A 16,180-nucleotide genomic window follows, 5' to 3' on the forward strand; every position below is an offset into this window, starting at 1 on the left:
GACATAGGCAACACGTGACAATATTTTGTTTTGCCTGGCTTCGAAAAAATTTAGCTGGTTCCCAACCCTGGCCTAAAAGTTTTCCCACTAGACATATGAAAAAGAATCAGTAGTCCCATCCAAAATTCCTTGCTGCACCATCCACTGCATGGATTTGTTTCATATAGTAATTAATTTATTATTATTCCTTCATAATTAATTTCATTTCGGTATCTGACACCTGCGAGTCTAGATACTTAGATGTCTGTAATGAAAATTCGGGCAGTCTTCTAAGGATGGTGTGTTCAAGGTTTCTCACTCGGGTCGGATGAAAAACTAGAGGGAAATTCTAATTTGTTTCTTTAGGATAAGAAAAAATAATAATGTTAAGGATAGTTATTTATTTCTTGTGGAATCCTTGGAAACGGCACAGCTTTTAATAAGCTGCACAGCAATCGAATTGCACTTTTATGTTTTTCCATTCCTTATGATATGTTTTTGTGTGTTGCAGGTTGGTGCCTCCTCCGTTCGGCAGTCACTGAGCCGTCCACTGCCTGGTGCCTGCTGTAGGCATCTTCCGCCCTTCGTTGTTAAATTCCGAGTTGTACTTATTATATTCTAAAGTCAAATGTTACTGCGTTGTTTCTAAGAAATAAGTTTGTTGAAATATTACTAATAAATTTTATATGTATAAAATTGGCTTTAGTGGAAAATAATATATATTCTGGGTGTATAGTATACAGCACGTTAGAGAAAACATTCTCTAGTTTATTTTTCGGGCGCGGAAAGTGACAGTCTTTATCTTGCAAACTGGAACTTCTACGAGTCCCAGAATACAATCTTGACCGTACTACCGTTCTCACTGAACACTGATGTTAACATTTATCCTCCTTTACCTTCAGAAACAGCTGCGTCGTATGTTCTTTTGAACGAAGATCAAGTTACCTTTGCACGCGATTGATTCTTTTGCGAGGGACGATAGTTACTTCCAACAAGGATTGGAATGTCCACATGGGCACCCAGAAACACCGTTGTATTTCTTAATGTAGTGACTGGATAACTGCAAAATCTAGAATGGCCACAGCAGTTGTGTTGTGTTGTGCATACTCTCTGAACTTTTTCAAATTCAAAATTTCGATTCTCGTAAGAGCGTTGCATTGAACATAATGGGTGAAGATCAACAGCTTTTCCGCGGCAGTCCAGCTCGCCGCCTATCTCAGCTATTCGACCCGCTGTCCCGCATGTCAGAGTTCACGTGCTCTACACCTCCGTCCTCCGCCCCCGCTAGCCCGCGATTACTTCCTCGACGGTCTCGCCTTCATCTTCACACTTGTAGTGCCTCTCCGCCGCCACCGCCTCCCCGTCCTCATGCCGCCTCCACCTCTGCTGCAGCTCCTCTCAGTTCTTCCACTTCATACCTGTTTGATCTGATGGATGTCGAGCCATCGGCGGGGTTGCCACCTCATTATCATCACTGGGGCGAAGACCTTGCTACGACCGGTGGAGGTATCAACTGGCAGGAGAGATGTTTGGAACTGCAGCTGGAGTTACATCGGTTCAAACACCAGGCGGGACGTGTCAGAGACTTGTTGAAAGAGAAGGTAGGATCTCGCACATGCACTTTATAATACGGGTTGGCCCAAATTTCAGTTACCTTAAAACATTCCCTCATATTAACGAGGACGTTCAGATTGGAACCTGTCATTGAATTTGTCGTATTGTATCACAGCATTGTTAGTTGTGCGTAGTGCACGGAGGGTCTCATTTCGAACAGTTTTTATAAATTCAGTACTTAATAAAGACATCTTAAAAGCATTTTAGTTTATATTTCACTAACCAGTTAACTGACCTTTGGGACATTCTGAGTAGAATAGATGCAGTGCTTCCTCTCGATGTTCTTCTTACTTTTATGGGTGTACTGTGCAGACATTCAGAACCCACAGTTATCACTAAAAGAAGACACCTTGAATACCGGACCAGAGGCGAGAGGACATTTCAGTGACCTCTAATGAAATATTTGCCTGACGTGGATTGCATTGCTCAAGTGGTTTAGTTTGAGAACTGACGAAACTTCGAAATTTTATATCAGTGTGAAGGCAACCCTGAAATATTCGACTTAAATCTATCTTCAAAATGACTAGTAATATTTAACGAGAACGTCAAGTGTCCTTATATTAACGGGTTAACCCCCCTCCCCTCATGCCTACCTAATCATCCGTATAGCTGATTAGCTTAACAGCAGTTTGGAGTGATATATCGTCATAAACATAAAGGGGCTGCCCCGTCTTGCATAAACATAGGTCGATTTCTGGAGACTCAAGTTTTCTCGAAACGTGTGAGAAAAGTGAAAGTGATCAGTTTCGCATTAGCCAATGTTTAGATTTGCAGGAATCTTCAAATTCTCTTTAGCACCCTGCCTTTGGGGTCAGGGCATTAATGCCATGGTTCAACATTGAAAATCGTACAAGTTCGATCTTGTAAAGTTTCAGATTATGACAGTTTTGCAGTTGCAGGACTTCGCTGGCAGACAGCCCGGAGATTGCTAGTGTAGTGCTTCTAGCACCAAAATTAATGGATCAAACAGATCATTGTCATTGTGTTACAACTGCCACAGTTGTTTATTATTCATACTAAATGTTTACCTTATGTTAATAATTTGTTCGAATGGTTGGAAGAGCCGTAGTCTGCATGAAATAAATTAATAACTCTTCGAAGCAGCTGGGCAAAATAACCTTCTCGGAGAGCTAATGGAGAGATAATTCGCAGTTGTCCAGCAGAGTCTCATGGCGCAAGCGCATATAACTTACTACACAAAGTCACATTAAGTGTGCTTGTATCCTTGAGATCCTTGTATCGCCAGAGAAGGACCTCAGTATGCATAGATGCTAAACGATGCCCCTATGATATAGCGCTCTAGAGTATATTACTCTGCTAATTGAGGTTCAGCTGGAGTCTAGAATGGCGATATTGCAGATATTTGAGATATTTTCCTCTGTTTGGCTTGATTTCAAGGCCAGGCGGTTATGAACTTTAAAAGGAATTCATTTGCCTATTTATCGAGATTGATGGCCCTTTGGACGTTGCACATTGTTCGGTGTTGTAAGAACATAAAAGAATATGACATTTCCGAAACTCGGTCTGTTTCCATCCTCATACGAGGGGGTGTGAGACACCTACTTTGTTGTGTTCGTTAGTAACGGACCCAACAGAGTACACCTAGATGTCTCCCACCTCGTCACCTGAGGACAGAAACAGATCCAGTTTCCAAGCGTTGTGTTCTGTTGTGTTTTTTAGAATACTGGACGATGGACAAAGCCCCAAAACCCAGTAATCCCGAGTGGTATACACCATCGTCAGAACACTTCAGAATCTACTTGCCAATTTGTATTACATACAGTTAACATTTCCATGTAGGTGTAACGTCATTAGCTGTGATCTACAAGAGCTCATTTTACTGTCACTAGTGAACTGCTCGTTGAAAATTTGGCAATTCCCATCCCTAGCTGAAGTTTCTACAGATAACCCTTCCATTGTTCCTCTCTTAGCCCATATTTTAACATGTCTAGCTAGGCAACGGCGCGATAAACACTTTCTCGCTTAAGCGCTTGACAACAATGCATGATCAGCAACGACTCAGTAAACACGTTAAAACGCGCAGCAATATAAGCTGTATCTCAGTGAACGAATATTTATTGCTCGTTGCTGGGCAACAGTCGGCGCACCAATGAAGTCGCTGGCTAGGAATCACATGACTTGTTTTCTACAGATCCGCGCCGAAGGTTTATACAGACAACAAAGGTCGTCTGCAGTCCGTCGTAAGCTGGAGGAGCGAAATAAAAGCTGCAAGGCAGTTGAGAATACAAGAACGAGAATGGAGCGTGTCCTGAGTGAACTGTGAAGATTAGTTGAGTACAGATTAGGGCATAGGAGTACGGAGTGATTGAAGGCGAAATAACAAGAAGACTTCCTGGTGATTTGAAGTGTTAGTTTCTGTGTTGAGATCTGTTTCTAGGAGATGACTAGTGGAAACTGAGAATCCTAGTGTGTATGTGTGTAACACTGAAGAAGTATAAAGTGTAGCGATAGCGTAGCACTAATTTTAATTAAGAGAGAGTGTGTAACCGAAGTGCTAATAAATCCAATCATCCAAAATGGAACCCATCGTTCTCGTCACGCGTACCAACCTACACATGATATTATAGGCTTCAAAGGACACTTAAAAATGGCGATTTAACTAAATCTGTCTATGCTTGCTGTGAATTCTGAAGAGTTCTGGAAAGGCAGCTTAATAGAATATGCACTGCTACTCTCTAGAGATAACTTTTCTTTTTCAGCATAGATCGAGATTGCCGTAAATACCGAAGCATATGGGCCTTCAGTTTGCTTCTATTGTTGCCATCTTCTGGTCATATTCGTAACTGTTAGCAACTCTACATTATAAGGACAGACCGACAAAGAAACACTACCACAAAGAGAGGAAAGAAGGAAAATGTGGAAATTGTGGGTAATAAGAAACACCCTTGTGCCTAGTGAAGTATGTGCTACCCTATACGATCAATAATGCGAAATTTAGCGCCTTAGTTCGCCACAGTTCTCTGAAGTCGCAGTGATGTAATATCTGCAGGGTCTGACGCCATATTGTTGAAACTAATTTGAAGTACTGCTAGGTGTTTTCAGTCAGACGAACATAATTTTACAGCTCTTATATTATCAAACATTTATATAGTGAACTAGCATCTAGACATAACTTACAAAATATGCTACTTTTGGATCAGTCTCAGTGTTCTATAATCTGACGTTCTCATATCTTTATCAACTTTAGTTTCAGGATGGTGTGTCAAGGTATTATGGAACACCTGCATGCTTTTAATATGGAATAATGTTCCATATTTCCCCTCAAAATAATTTATATATATATATAATATCGTAAATAATAAAGAAATACTTAATAATTAAAGCAGAATGTTCCCAAACTGTGGTTCCCGTATTTCCAAATTAAGTTTTTGTGCCCACTTAAAGAAAACATGATAAATAGTATAATTTATCTGCAGTATAATTAATTAGGTAGTTCCGTGCTACCACTTCTTAGGTCGCTGGCTGAAATTCCGCTGGCTCCAGTGGTAGTCAGGAACAAATTTGAGGCAAGGTTTTCTTGAGTAATTCACGTTTTCCCCTGCCAATAGTGCTTCATAATTTATTCCACAGTAATCTTCATCTTTCTCAACGTCTGAAGTTACCCTCAGTGTACACAGAGAAATGAAAGTAACAGATTTACTTATTTTTGGACGGGCCTGCATGATGATACTATAAATTGTGCAAGGAAAAGTAAAAAGTAAAACAAGTATAGCTATCCCTGTAAGAGGCCGTGAAGGCCCATAGGGTTGTGAGACGTTGAGGGTTCCAACATTATGTAGACAATCGGCTCAAAGATGGCGGTAAGGTTATAAATTGTGCAAGAAAGGGCTGTAACCTGTTTCAGAAATGCCTGTTACCATGGGTAAACTAAAGCATGGGGAAGGAAAGAAGAGGAAATAATGGGACCATGCTAACATGACAGAAACAGTTAAAGTCGGTAGAGAAACCCACACGAGATTAGTGAAAGCTTAAAGAATATTCTTTGTGCCTCGAATTACTTTCCTAACATTGTTCATGAAAACAGACGTCGTGTCATATTGAAATTCTAAACATTCCTATTCGTAGAAAACCAATGTCATCCAAAAAAAGTGGTGGAGACACTGGACCGATACCTGCTGATAACGGAAAAGAGTGCAGTACTGCTTTGGGCATACAAGGATGGGCTTACGTCATTTGGAATACCATTTTGCAAAAATGAACTTTCTGAAACAAATTTCTCATACGAATCAAAGCCCTGGTAAAGACTAGATTTATCCCTTTAGACAACACCATGGCGAACGTTTTTCTCTCCGAAAACCACTAGAGCCACGTTTGCGAAAATCCGCATGTTCATCAAGGAAGATTCTTTTTCGGGTTGTTTAAAATTCTATAAGAGGAATTTGAGAGGAAGATGTATCAAGTCGCCGAGGTGTTTAATGTTGATGAGACAGGCTTGTGCATAGTTCAGTCCCAACAGCCAGACGTCGTTGGTTTGAGAGGGACACGTGAAGTGGCAGTGATAACATAAGCAGAGCGGGATTTCTTGATTAAGCTTGTTTGTTTATGAGTGACGGGGGAACCTATGTTTTCCCTTGCTCATTTTCCCAGAGTTTCAGCCCGGTTGATGAAAGGTGTTCCGTCGGGTTCTGTTGCTGGCTGACATGCATCAGTGTGACAAAGAAGGAAGCCTTCGCGAACATTTTGCGGGAAAGATGAAACTAACAAAAAAAAAGAAACGTTTATGTTCATATTCGTCTGATATAAGTCCCACGTTCTAAATCTAATGTTACTGAGCTGGCTTGAAGCGAGATTGTGACAATTGTATGTTTACGTTCCCACTCAACGCAGAAATTACAACTGTTGGAAAAGTTATTAGTTGGCCCTCTGGAAACAAAACTCTTCAGCAAAGCAAAGGAACATTTACCCCAGAATCAAGGATGCCATGTTAACTACTTAGGCGTGGCGGAAATTTTCGGAAGAACTTACTTTAGGGCACTGACTCTAGAAGCAGCTGCCAACGTATTCAGGTAGACAGGACTCTTTCCCGTGAATGACCAGATATACGCGTATCAAGACTAGGACTTTGCTTCTCCCCAACTGCAACCAGATATACGGAATTTTCGCCTGTAATATTTCAATTTTGCCTGTGGTTCTGTATGGGTGTGAATCTTGGTCTCTGACATTAAATGAGGAGCATAGACTAAGGGTGTTTGAGAACAGAATGTTGAGCAGAATATTTGGACCGAAGAGGGATGAAGTGACAGGAGGTTGGAGAAAACTGCGTAATGAGGAGCTTCATAACTTGTACTCTTCTCCAAGTATAATTAGAGTGATGAAGTCAAGGAGGATGAGGCATGTAGCACGAATTGGGGAGAAGAGCAATGCATATAGGATATTGATGGGATAGCCAGAAGGAAAGAGACAACTGGGAAGACCTAGGCGTAGGTGGGTGGACAATATTAAAATGGATCTTAGAGAGATAGGATGGGATGGTATGGATTGGATTGATCTGGTTTAGGATAGGGACCAGTGGAGAGCTCTTGTGAACACGGTAATGAACCTTCGGGTTCCATAAAATGCTGGGAAAATCTTGATTAGCTGCAGATTTGGCTTCTCCTCAAGAAGGGCTCAGGTCCATAATTAAGTATATTTCAAGATACAAATCATGAGCCAGGCTCAACATCAGGATGTTTGGCAGAATCATTCGTTGTTCACCCAGACGACATTTCACCCATCCCACAAGTCCACAAAGTCAGGTGGAGAAAGAAGACGAAGGAGAGCCTCAGCTTGCATTGTCACTGGTTCGCCATGTAAAAGCGAGCATGAAATGGCGCTGAGAAGGAAAGAATATAAGGAAAACTAAGGGGTGCGAAATCAAAATCAGCCGAAAACGTAAACCATTCTGGTTGCAGCAGTTCCATTCATTTGTCTTAGGATAAAGCTAACAACGTTATATCAGAAGACTCTCCTCAGATGTGGAGATGCATCTGTAGGACAAATCATCAGGAGATGGAAACGGTTTTCAGATTCTGTCAGTCAAAATAATGACACAGCGTTTATGTGCTTTACCAGAAAAAAAAATTCTCCGAGGACATTTCAGGAGAAGAATGGATCGTCTGTTTAGTCTGCAAATACATCTAGTGAAATCGAAATATACTCGTATGTGCAATTTTTGTAAAATGTCTTTGTAACTGACAGGTGTACTTCATACGTTCTCTTGTTTCATGTTTCTCTGCTAATATTTTCTTTGTTTTTAAGATTTTTTTTACTTTAATGTTTTTTTTTGCATGACTGGTAACACAGTTCCATAATACTCCGATATACGCGTATCTGGATATTATGGACTGTTACATATTTTAATAAAATAATTGTTATAGGCCATTTGATAAACTTACAACTTATTTACTACTTAAATTGCTCGCACATTTTAGCTGCTACATATATTTCATTTATTTAAATAGATTTTCATACTTTTCTATATGAAATTGTGTACCATGTCCTCCTTCGCTCTGCAACAAACATTGCCCTGGTTAGACTCTTCCTATATGGTCTACGCTTCCTATAATAATTTCTTATCTGATCCAAGCTTTCCAGATTGTCTGTCTGTGCATCCTTTTATGTCTGTCCATCTGTCTGTATATACCCCGTAATTTTTGTTAGGAGGGTTGCTGTATGTATGTCTGTTTCGCCCCTAATTGTTTTCGTTTTCTATTCGGTCCTTGCCATATCAAAGGCAAGAATGCGATTAGTTCTTATCAGAACTTCTTGTTAATAAATGAGTTTTCAGATATGGAAATCTGCAAAAAAAAAATTACATGTGTTTTCCTTAGGTACTTCATTCTTGTATGCCGCTCAGACGTTTATTTCATGCAGTGGACGTTAAAAATACGAGAATTGCTGTTGTATTCCTATTGTAGCTTATACCAGCATAAGCTGGGTGATGAGGGACTCGCTGTAGCGCAGGTCGTGATCCTTTGAGGAATCGAAGAACGGCGTGTCCCAGCGCACCACACGTGTCTCGCAGTTCTTTGATTGTCAAATTATACGGCAACATGTACCATGTCCCTACTGGGAACTGTATCCTGATCGTCCAATCCATTATAATATTACTAAGTATAAGTTCTTAGAAGCCGGTCACGGTAGCCGAGCGGTCTAAGGCATGCACTGTCTTCGCTCGCTCGGAAGCCAGGATCGTGGGTTCGAATCCCACTCAGGGCATGGATGTTTGTGTGCGTTTTTCTGTGTTTATCTACAGGTAGAGGCCTTGCGACGAGCTGATCACTCGCCCAAGGAGTCCTACCGAATGTGTAAGATCTAGTAAACCGAAGTGAAACGGAGAGTTTCATGGAGGTAGGCGTAGGCCCAAATTGGGGCTGTAGCACCACAGAAAAAAAATAAGTTCTTAGAGCCGATCACAGTGACCGCGCGGTTTAAGACATGAACTGTCTTCGCTCCCTCGAACGTTGGGATCGTGAGTTCGAATCCCACTCAAAGCATTGATGTCTCTGTGTGCGTTCATTCTGTGATTGTGTTGTTCTGTATGTATGTAGCGGCCTTGCGAAGGTCTGATCATTCGTCCAAGGTGTCCTAGCGTCTGTGTAAAAAAGATTACGGAACTGAAGAAGAGGGTAGGGCCCAACAAAGGGCTGTAGAGCCATTGATGAATGAATAAATAAGTTCTTAGAAATAAAACCTTCCTATTTCAGACAGGATTCGAATATCAATCTTCCAGAGTACTGACCATACTATCCATTGGCGATAACGCATTAAATATACCAGTCAGGAGAAAAATTATATCGTTACATTCTGTTCTTGGACTGTTCTTCTCAACAAAATTTAACTCTTAAACAGAGCTTGTTCCATTTTCTAATCGTATTATGAAGACACTATTCACTTACTTGCGTTCAATTCTGGGGACAGTGTGGGAATTGAAATATGACTTCTTCGGGGTTTCCTATGAGAATGTATGTATGTACTCTTGATATTTTCACAGTTTTATTTTGCTATCAGATACGATCTCAAGTAGTGTTCTCGTCACATGCATGTATACTCCTAGGAAGGGAAGTACGTGTAGCTATGTCTGTGGTTCGTAACAACCTACTGAAATTGGCAAGAAAAACAGATTGAGGTAAAAAAGACGGCCTTTGGATTTTATGTAACTTTAGAGGAAACAGGAATGGCTAAGATCTATAAATTCTAAGTTGTCCCTTAGTGTTTCGTAGAAGTTGTCGAACGCCCTCATACAACCAATAGGAAACATAAATTGAATTTTGCACAAGTTATGTTATTTATATGCAGCGAGCGAAGACACTGACATTTGTTTGCTTTTTCTGCATTCTTAATACCAAGTGAATATATGTTGAAGTTACTGGTCTGTCACTCAGTCCTTCCGTCCCCATATTATCGCCGAAAGTACAGAAGGGATTTAGATGAAATTGGGTATAAGGGATTGTCAACGTAATTTAAATTGACTTTATGTTGGTTAGGTACAAAATCCTGCTTTACATGAAACTCAAAGCAGAGTTCTCATATTTTCTCTGAAATGACTCATCGTACAAAAAAAAATTGTAAGTAACTTAAAATTTAGACCACTTTAAAACCTGTAAAATTATTGGAAACGTTCTTCAGTGTGATGAATTCTTAACGAAATACAGGAATATATATTGTCACGTGTTAGAGTGGCTATAGACGGGGTTTGGTTTGGCGACTCGATTTATTGACCGCTTTAAACCACAGTTCGTAACTCAAATAATTATAGTACCATCGCTAATCTCCACGCTTTACAGTTCACTGCTACACACTCTAGTGTTCTCAGTCTGTTACAGTCTCCACTAGTCGTTTCCTGGTAATAGCTTCTAACGGTGGAGGTTCTTCGGCTTCCGCTCTCTCGCCATTGCCGGCTGGGTACCGTCTCACAACTGATTACTTCAGTCAGAGTCAGAACTAATTTACGACTGGCGGCTTACCGCCAATCAGGTCGCGTTGGTAACAAGCCCCTAGAGACCCACGACCAGAATATTTTATTTCCCAACTGAACACTTGCGGTTATAGTCCTTATGTAACCTCCACTCTGACGAGAGGATGGTTCTGGCGTCTACAATTGCTGCTGGTCCTTGCTGGGGCATTCGTTTTCAGGTCAGAGTTATGACCACATTTTACTGCCTCAGATTAGAGACTCCCCCAACCTGGCGGGCCAGAATCCCGTATTTATATCCCCCACGAACCGGGTGGCCCGGCTATACCCCCAGGCACTGGATTCCCTTTTCGTCACCTCGTACGACTCGCAGTGCTACGATGGAGGTATTCGACCCCGCCTCCACACTCGATGCTCTCTCAACTGACTACTTGCAGCAGTAACCTGAAGAAGAAGAAGTGGGGGTGGTAGTGAGAGACACTACATTGGGGGGTTAAGAAACTATATCTGCGATTTTGAAGGTTCCCAGGCAGTGCCCGCTTGTACTTCTGGCAAAGATTTTTTTTTTTTGCTAACGTTGGGAGGGCTATATTAGGGCGAAATTTTGATGTTAACAATGGGAGGGCTGCATGTGAGGCATGCAGTGCAACGTGGAATTTGGGTATCAACTTAGCATTTGCTCTAGGACCGAGGAAAACTGCGGAAAACCTTGGTAGAGCTGGCCACTGACTACTTGCTCCAATTGTCCTGCTTATAACATCTCGGCACGGACCGCGTAGAAGAAACCGTTTCCAACATTTTCTCTATTGTTGCATGTGGACTGGTTGCCGTGGGAACATGTTTCTTTGCGAAGGCATTACTCAGTAACGGAGCTACAAGCTGAAATATTTTGTAGCTGCTAAATAGTGCCTTAGCTTGCGAACACTGCGTTTGGGTCTGGAATTTAACGCATCGGAGTCTTGGGATTAATTTGTATGTTTTTTAAACACTTACGGCAATTAATAATTTATTTTGATAATTTAAATAAGTTCGAAAGAGTGGGGGGTAACGTAGTGGTTAAGGCACTATGCTACAAGCCGGAAGGTCGCGGGTTCAAGTCCTGATGAGGTCATTAGATTTTTTTCAATTGACCTAAACCTTCCATCCGCATTATGGCCCTGGGGTTCACTCAGCCTCTAACAGAAATGAGTACCAGGAATTAATTAAATAATTTTCCTGGTTAGTAAAGCGCGGCCGGCGCGTAAGGCTGACAACCTTACCGCCATCTTTGAACCGATTGTCTAGATAATGTGGGACCCTCAACGTCTCACAACCCTATGGGCCTTCACGGCCTGGTACAGGGATAGCTTTACTTACTTTAAGTTCGAGAGAGCGAAATTTAATGTGATACAATATGTAACTTATTATTTGCTTTTTAATTTACCAGTATGAATGGTGATAGAACACTTGAACCAAATGTAAACGCGCAGGAATGTTGGATCAGAGAGCTTATCTAAAAGAGTGTGTGTACGATTTAAACCAGTGACATTACTCTTTTAATGTTATGAACAAGACATGTATATTAATTCTTTTGCTACAGGACTTGCATCGGCAATGGGCATCAAGGAGAATGAAGTATTGTAAAACGGTAAAAACGCGTATGTGAAATGCGTGTGGTCCAAAGTTCTGTCTGAGTCATGACCAACATATCGACAGCGGAGTGGATTAGTTTCTCTCAGAAACAATTTGCTTGTCTATGACGTCCAGGGGTATTGTTTAATTAAGGGTTCCGTCCTAGGGCGCCCTCACACGTAATTTTCCCTCGGCGCCGTGGTAACTTGGAGTAATCAGGTGGCAAATGGTCAGGGGTGGCGAGAAAGGACAAGGGGTGTTACACCATCTCCGGTTGTCCCATCCCATTCAACATCGCAAGCAGAACTTCACAAATCGCGTTTGTTACGCGTCCACGATTACAGCAGATAACTTAATCCGGTGTTGGCGCTGGTAATCGTGATTTGTTGAATTTTGTCATGCATTGTGATGATTACATCGCCGGTGTGAAGTGGGCTGAACACGTGGGGGAACATAAGGAAATTGAACCTTGTATCCAAGTTCCAACATCAGGGTAAACAGGATAGTCCGAGTTTTCTTAAAATAAACTGTAGTGGTATTATAAAATCGATAGCTTATTATTTCACACGTCTTTAATAAGTTGTTATTAATATTTGTACATATGAGATTAATCTTCCTACATTTTACTTTAATACATTTCATGAACAGTCACAGAGTACTTTTATGGCTTAGCTGACAAAAGAGGCACTAGAAACGACGTGGTTCACACACTTTCTCAGTTATTTATCGCCGTGTTACTGCATGGTTATTAGTATAAATACCAAATACTTTAGATCACTTTATATATTGCTATGGCTTATGTGGCTTCAGCAACAACCGAGTAGTTATAATGTAAGGGAACTGGGGATATAGCAGGGTTATATGTATGAACTTATATTTTCGTATTAACTTGGCCGTTTGTCACCATGGAATTGCGCGTCCGGTTAGGAGTTTCCCAGCGGGGTAACAGTCTCCGGCGCAAAATCCTAACGTGGTATGAAATGTTATGAATGGTTTCGCAGTAGGACGGACGACCCAAGTAACATTAGATTTGTAACTTGGGATTTTAGGGGTCTAGATAGGTTAGGACAGGTTCACTGAAACGATGACTTTTTTTTTTTTTTAAGAAACTGAGTGCGATAGTGTTGGCTTAGGATGTATCAGTAGTGGATTCTTGCGAAGATGAAAATGAACATTTGTCGGAATTGAGCTTCTCATAGCGATGACTGTGAGGAGTAGTGTCTCCTGGGAGGTGACGCAGTGTCATCCATTAGAGGTACAACGTTTCGGAGGAACATACTGCGTCCATATTTAGGGTCCAATAGTAAGCCAAGCAGAAAAATCAGCACGAATCTGAGGGCAAAGAGAGCAACCCCATGGGGAAACGAAGGATGTGATACATGGAGTCAGTGGGAGCAGAGCCGTAGAGCGAATCCTGGAAGTGGAGACAGCGCCTTCCTCTGAAACGTCTGTTGATTTTTTACCAGACTGCTCGCCGTTACGTCTCAGGAGATAGGACTCTTCATGGTAGGGAATCCTCAGGTTCAACAAAGACCGGAATTTCTGTGACCACGTAACCGCCGTCGACTTCTAAAGTAGGACTCTGCTCCTAGGACTTAAATAAGTTTAATTTTTTTATTATTACAGTTTATTTTTGAACACAGCCCCTGTGCCTCAGTTCCAGTGTTGGCTCCGGTTTTCTTTAAAGAGACATGTTTTATAAAATGTTCGCTTGTTTGTTCTTTCAAATAATTGTTGAGACATTAGGCGGATTTTGATCAAAGTTTTCATGAATATCGTGTCATTACAGGCCACCCCACTTCTGTTTTCATACCATAAATAATATTAACATTGCGGTCCGTTAGACTTCTGAGATGGGATCGACATTGGTGTCTGCTTTATATAAGATTCTGGAATTTTATATGATAACAACTCTAAGGTTATTCCAAAACGTTTGTACGTTCTCGTATCTACCACCCTACACGGCATCATATCCCAAAAGACAGTGCTCTTCACATCCATTGCTGTCAGAACTTTCGACTGAAAGCAACTGTGCCTTTTTTATTAAGGCGCTTTTTGTTTTAGTAATTAAAACAAAAAACATGGAAGCCGTATGAAATCTCTAGGCCTGTATAGCCCTCGGGCTTACGGCAACAACTAATAAACGAATGAAAATATGCTTGTGGAATTTTGTATGGACACAGATTATGAACGTATTTACAAATTCTATACTAAACATATTAACAGTTACAAACATGGCAGCCGTGAGGAACTTTTATGTTATAGCGGCCAATTTAACACCATCGACGTCATTGCTGGTGAAATACGTAATAGATACGAATTGAGCAGTAAAGTATATAATTATTAATGTATGGTTCCTCATAGCTTCACCACGTATTAAGAAGACCAGACATATTAAATTCCTACCAAAACGTCTTTTTTTAGTTAGCTCAGTGAATGTCGATACGCATGCGTGCTATTTCGTCATGCTTATCGTCAGCGGTTTTCTTACTTCATAAGCGATTCACTTTGGCTGATGGTTACGTAGTAATATCTGAATACAGTGTGCGGATGAACACTCCTAAAATTGTGGAATAAATGTAATGACTCCGGTAGGTCTCTCTGTCTCTGTCTGCCTCTCTTTTTTCCCTCTTGTTCCCACTTTGGAGCATAAGGCATCCGTGAGACGCTTTGTTTCACTTCGGTTTCTTAATCCTAAGACAATTGGTAGGACTCCTTGGACGGGGAATCAGCCCGACGCCAAGGCCGCTACCTAACACGAACACAGAATAAACGCAGACAAACATCCATGCCTTGAGTGGGATTCGAACCCACGATCCCAGTGTTTGAACAGGCGAAAACAGTTCATGCCTTAGAGCACACGGTCACTATGATCGACAGTCCAGCAGGTGTTGCCATTAAATATCGTGAGAAAATATATTAATTTATCTCTTTACATTTAGTTGATGTGTAGATATGGCAACATACGCAAGTCATGGGCAGCCGTTCTTCATACTGTGGCCGTGTCTATGGCAACGGTCTCTGAGAGTAACGTAGGACCAATTAGCTTTTCCGCAATTAAATATTAACTCCATGTATCCATTTACTTAGTACCGGGGAGATGCCGTTACACAATATGATTATATTTTGGAAGGCGCAGTGGCTCTTTCATCTTTACTGCGAAAGTGATGCAAGTACATGCTGCATATTCTGGACCTCAATTATTGTCGTAGTGATATAACATTGTACTGGTTACTGAATTGTGTACAGGAGATGACAGCAGTTCTTCAGTGTCGTCCATCTAAAAAGGAATTAGGTAGATATGGGCACTTTTTACGCATAAAAATGTAGGTCTGTAGGTCTGATCCTAGTCCTAAATACGTACATAGTTGCTGCTACACGTTAATGCTAGAACGACTAACTGAATACTTGAAGTAGATGGTAGCTACACCACTTTACTGATCAGTAGTCTGGGCTCCTTCTATTGCCTTCTTCCATTTTCCACCAGCCGCCTTCAGCACTCAGTCATATAGTAAATATCTTTTGTATTCCCACAGCTGTTTAATAAGGACTTTTCTTTTCCTTGGCACTACAGCCCCAGTGGGCTTAGGCCTACCTCCATGAACTTCTCCGTTCACTTCTGTTTTTCTTGATCTTACACATTCGGTAGGACTCCTTGGGCGGGTGATCAGCTCGTCGCAAGACCTCTACCTGTACACAAACACAGAAAAACGCACACAAACATCCATGCCCTGAGTGGGATTCGAACCCACGATTCCGGTTTCCAAGCGAGCGAAGACAGTACATGCCTTAGACCACTCGGCTACCGTGACCGGCTAATAAGGACTTTAGTAAACAATTAATGGGAACAGAGTGTTGTGGAAAACATATGGGTTCAATGGGAACAGATTGCTGTGGAAAACATATGGGTTCAATGGGAAAAGATTGCTGTGGAAAACATATAGGTTTAATGGGAAAGGAGTGTTGTGAAACATATAGGTTTAAGAGACTACAAGAAAATGATATGGTGCATCGCATAGTTTATGCAATTTTGTATTTTTGTTGGGGTTGTTAACTCAAAAA

At 41.2% G+C, this 16,180-nt stretch overlaps 1 protein-coding gene across 4 annotated transcripts in view; it reads left to right on the top strand.

The window, feature by feature from the left end:
* Nucleotides 1-613: 613 nt before the first annotated feature.
* LOC111875011 (uncharacterized protein CG43867) overlaps nucleotides 614-16,180 on the top strand; it is a 169,235-nt gene continuing 153,668 nt past the window's right edge. For all 4 annotated transcript variants that reach the window (XM_033755681.1, XM_033755682.1, XM_033755683.1 and 1 more), the window contains exon 1: nucleotides 614-1,580. In XM_033755681.1, coding sequence (XP_033611572.1) covers nucleotides 1,146-1,580 — 435 coding nt within the window. In that variant the 5' untranslated portion in view covers nucleotides 614-1,145. The remainder of the gene's footprint in view (nucleotides 1,581-16,180) is intronic.

Source organism: Cryptotermes secundus, unplaced genomic scaffold (genome assembly GCF_002891405.2).
Source record: "Cryptotermes secundus unplaced genomic scaffold, Csec_1.0 scaffold973, whole genome shotgun sequence".
In the NCBI taxonomy this organism is placed as follows: domain Eukaryota; kingdom Metazoa; phylum Arthropoda; class Insecta; order Blattodea; family Kalotermitidae; genus Cryptotermes; species Cryptotermes secundus.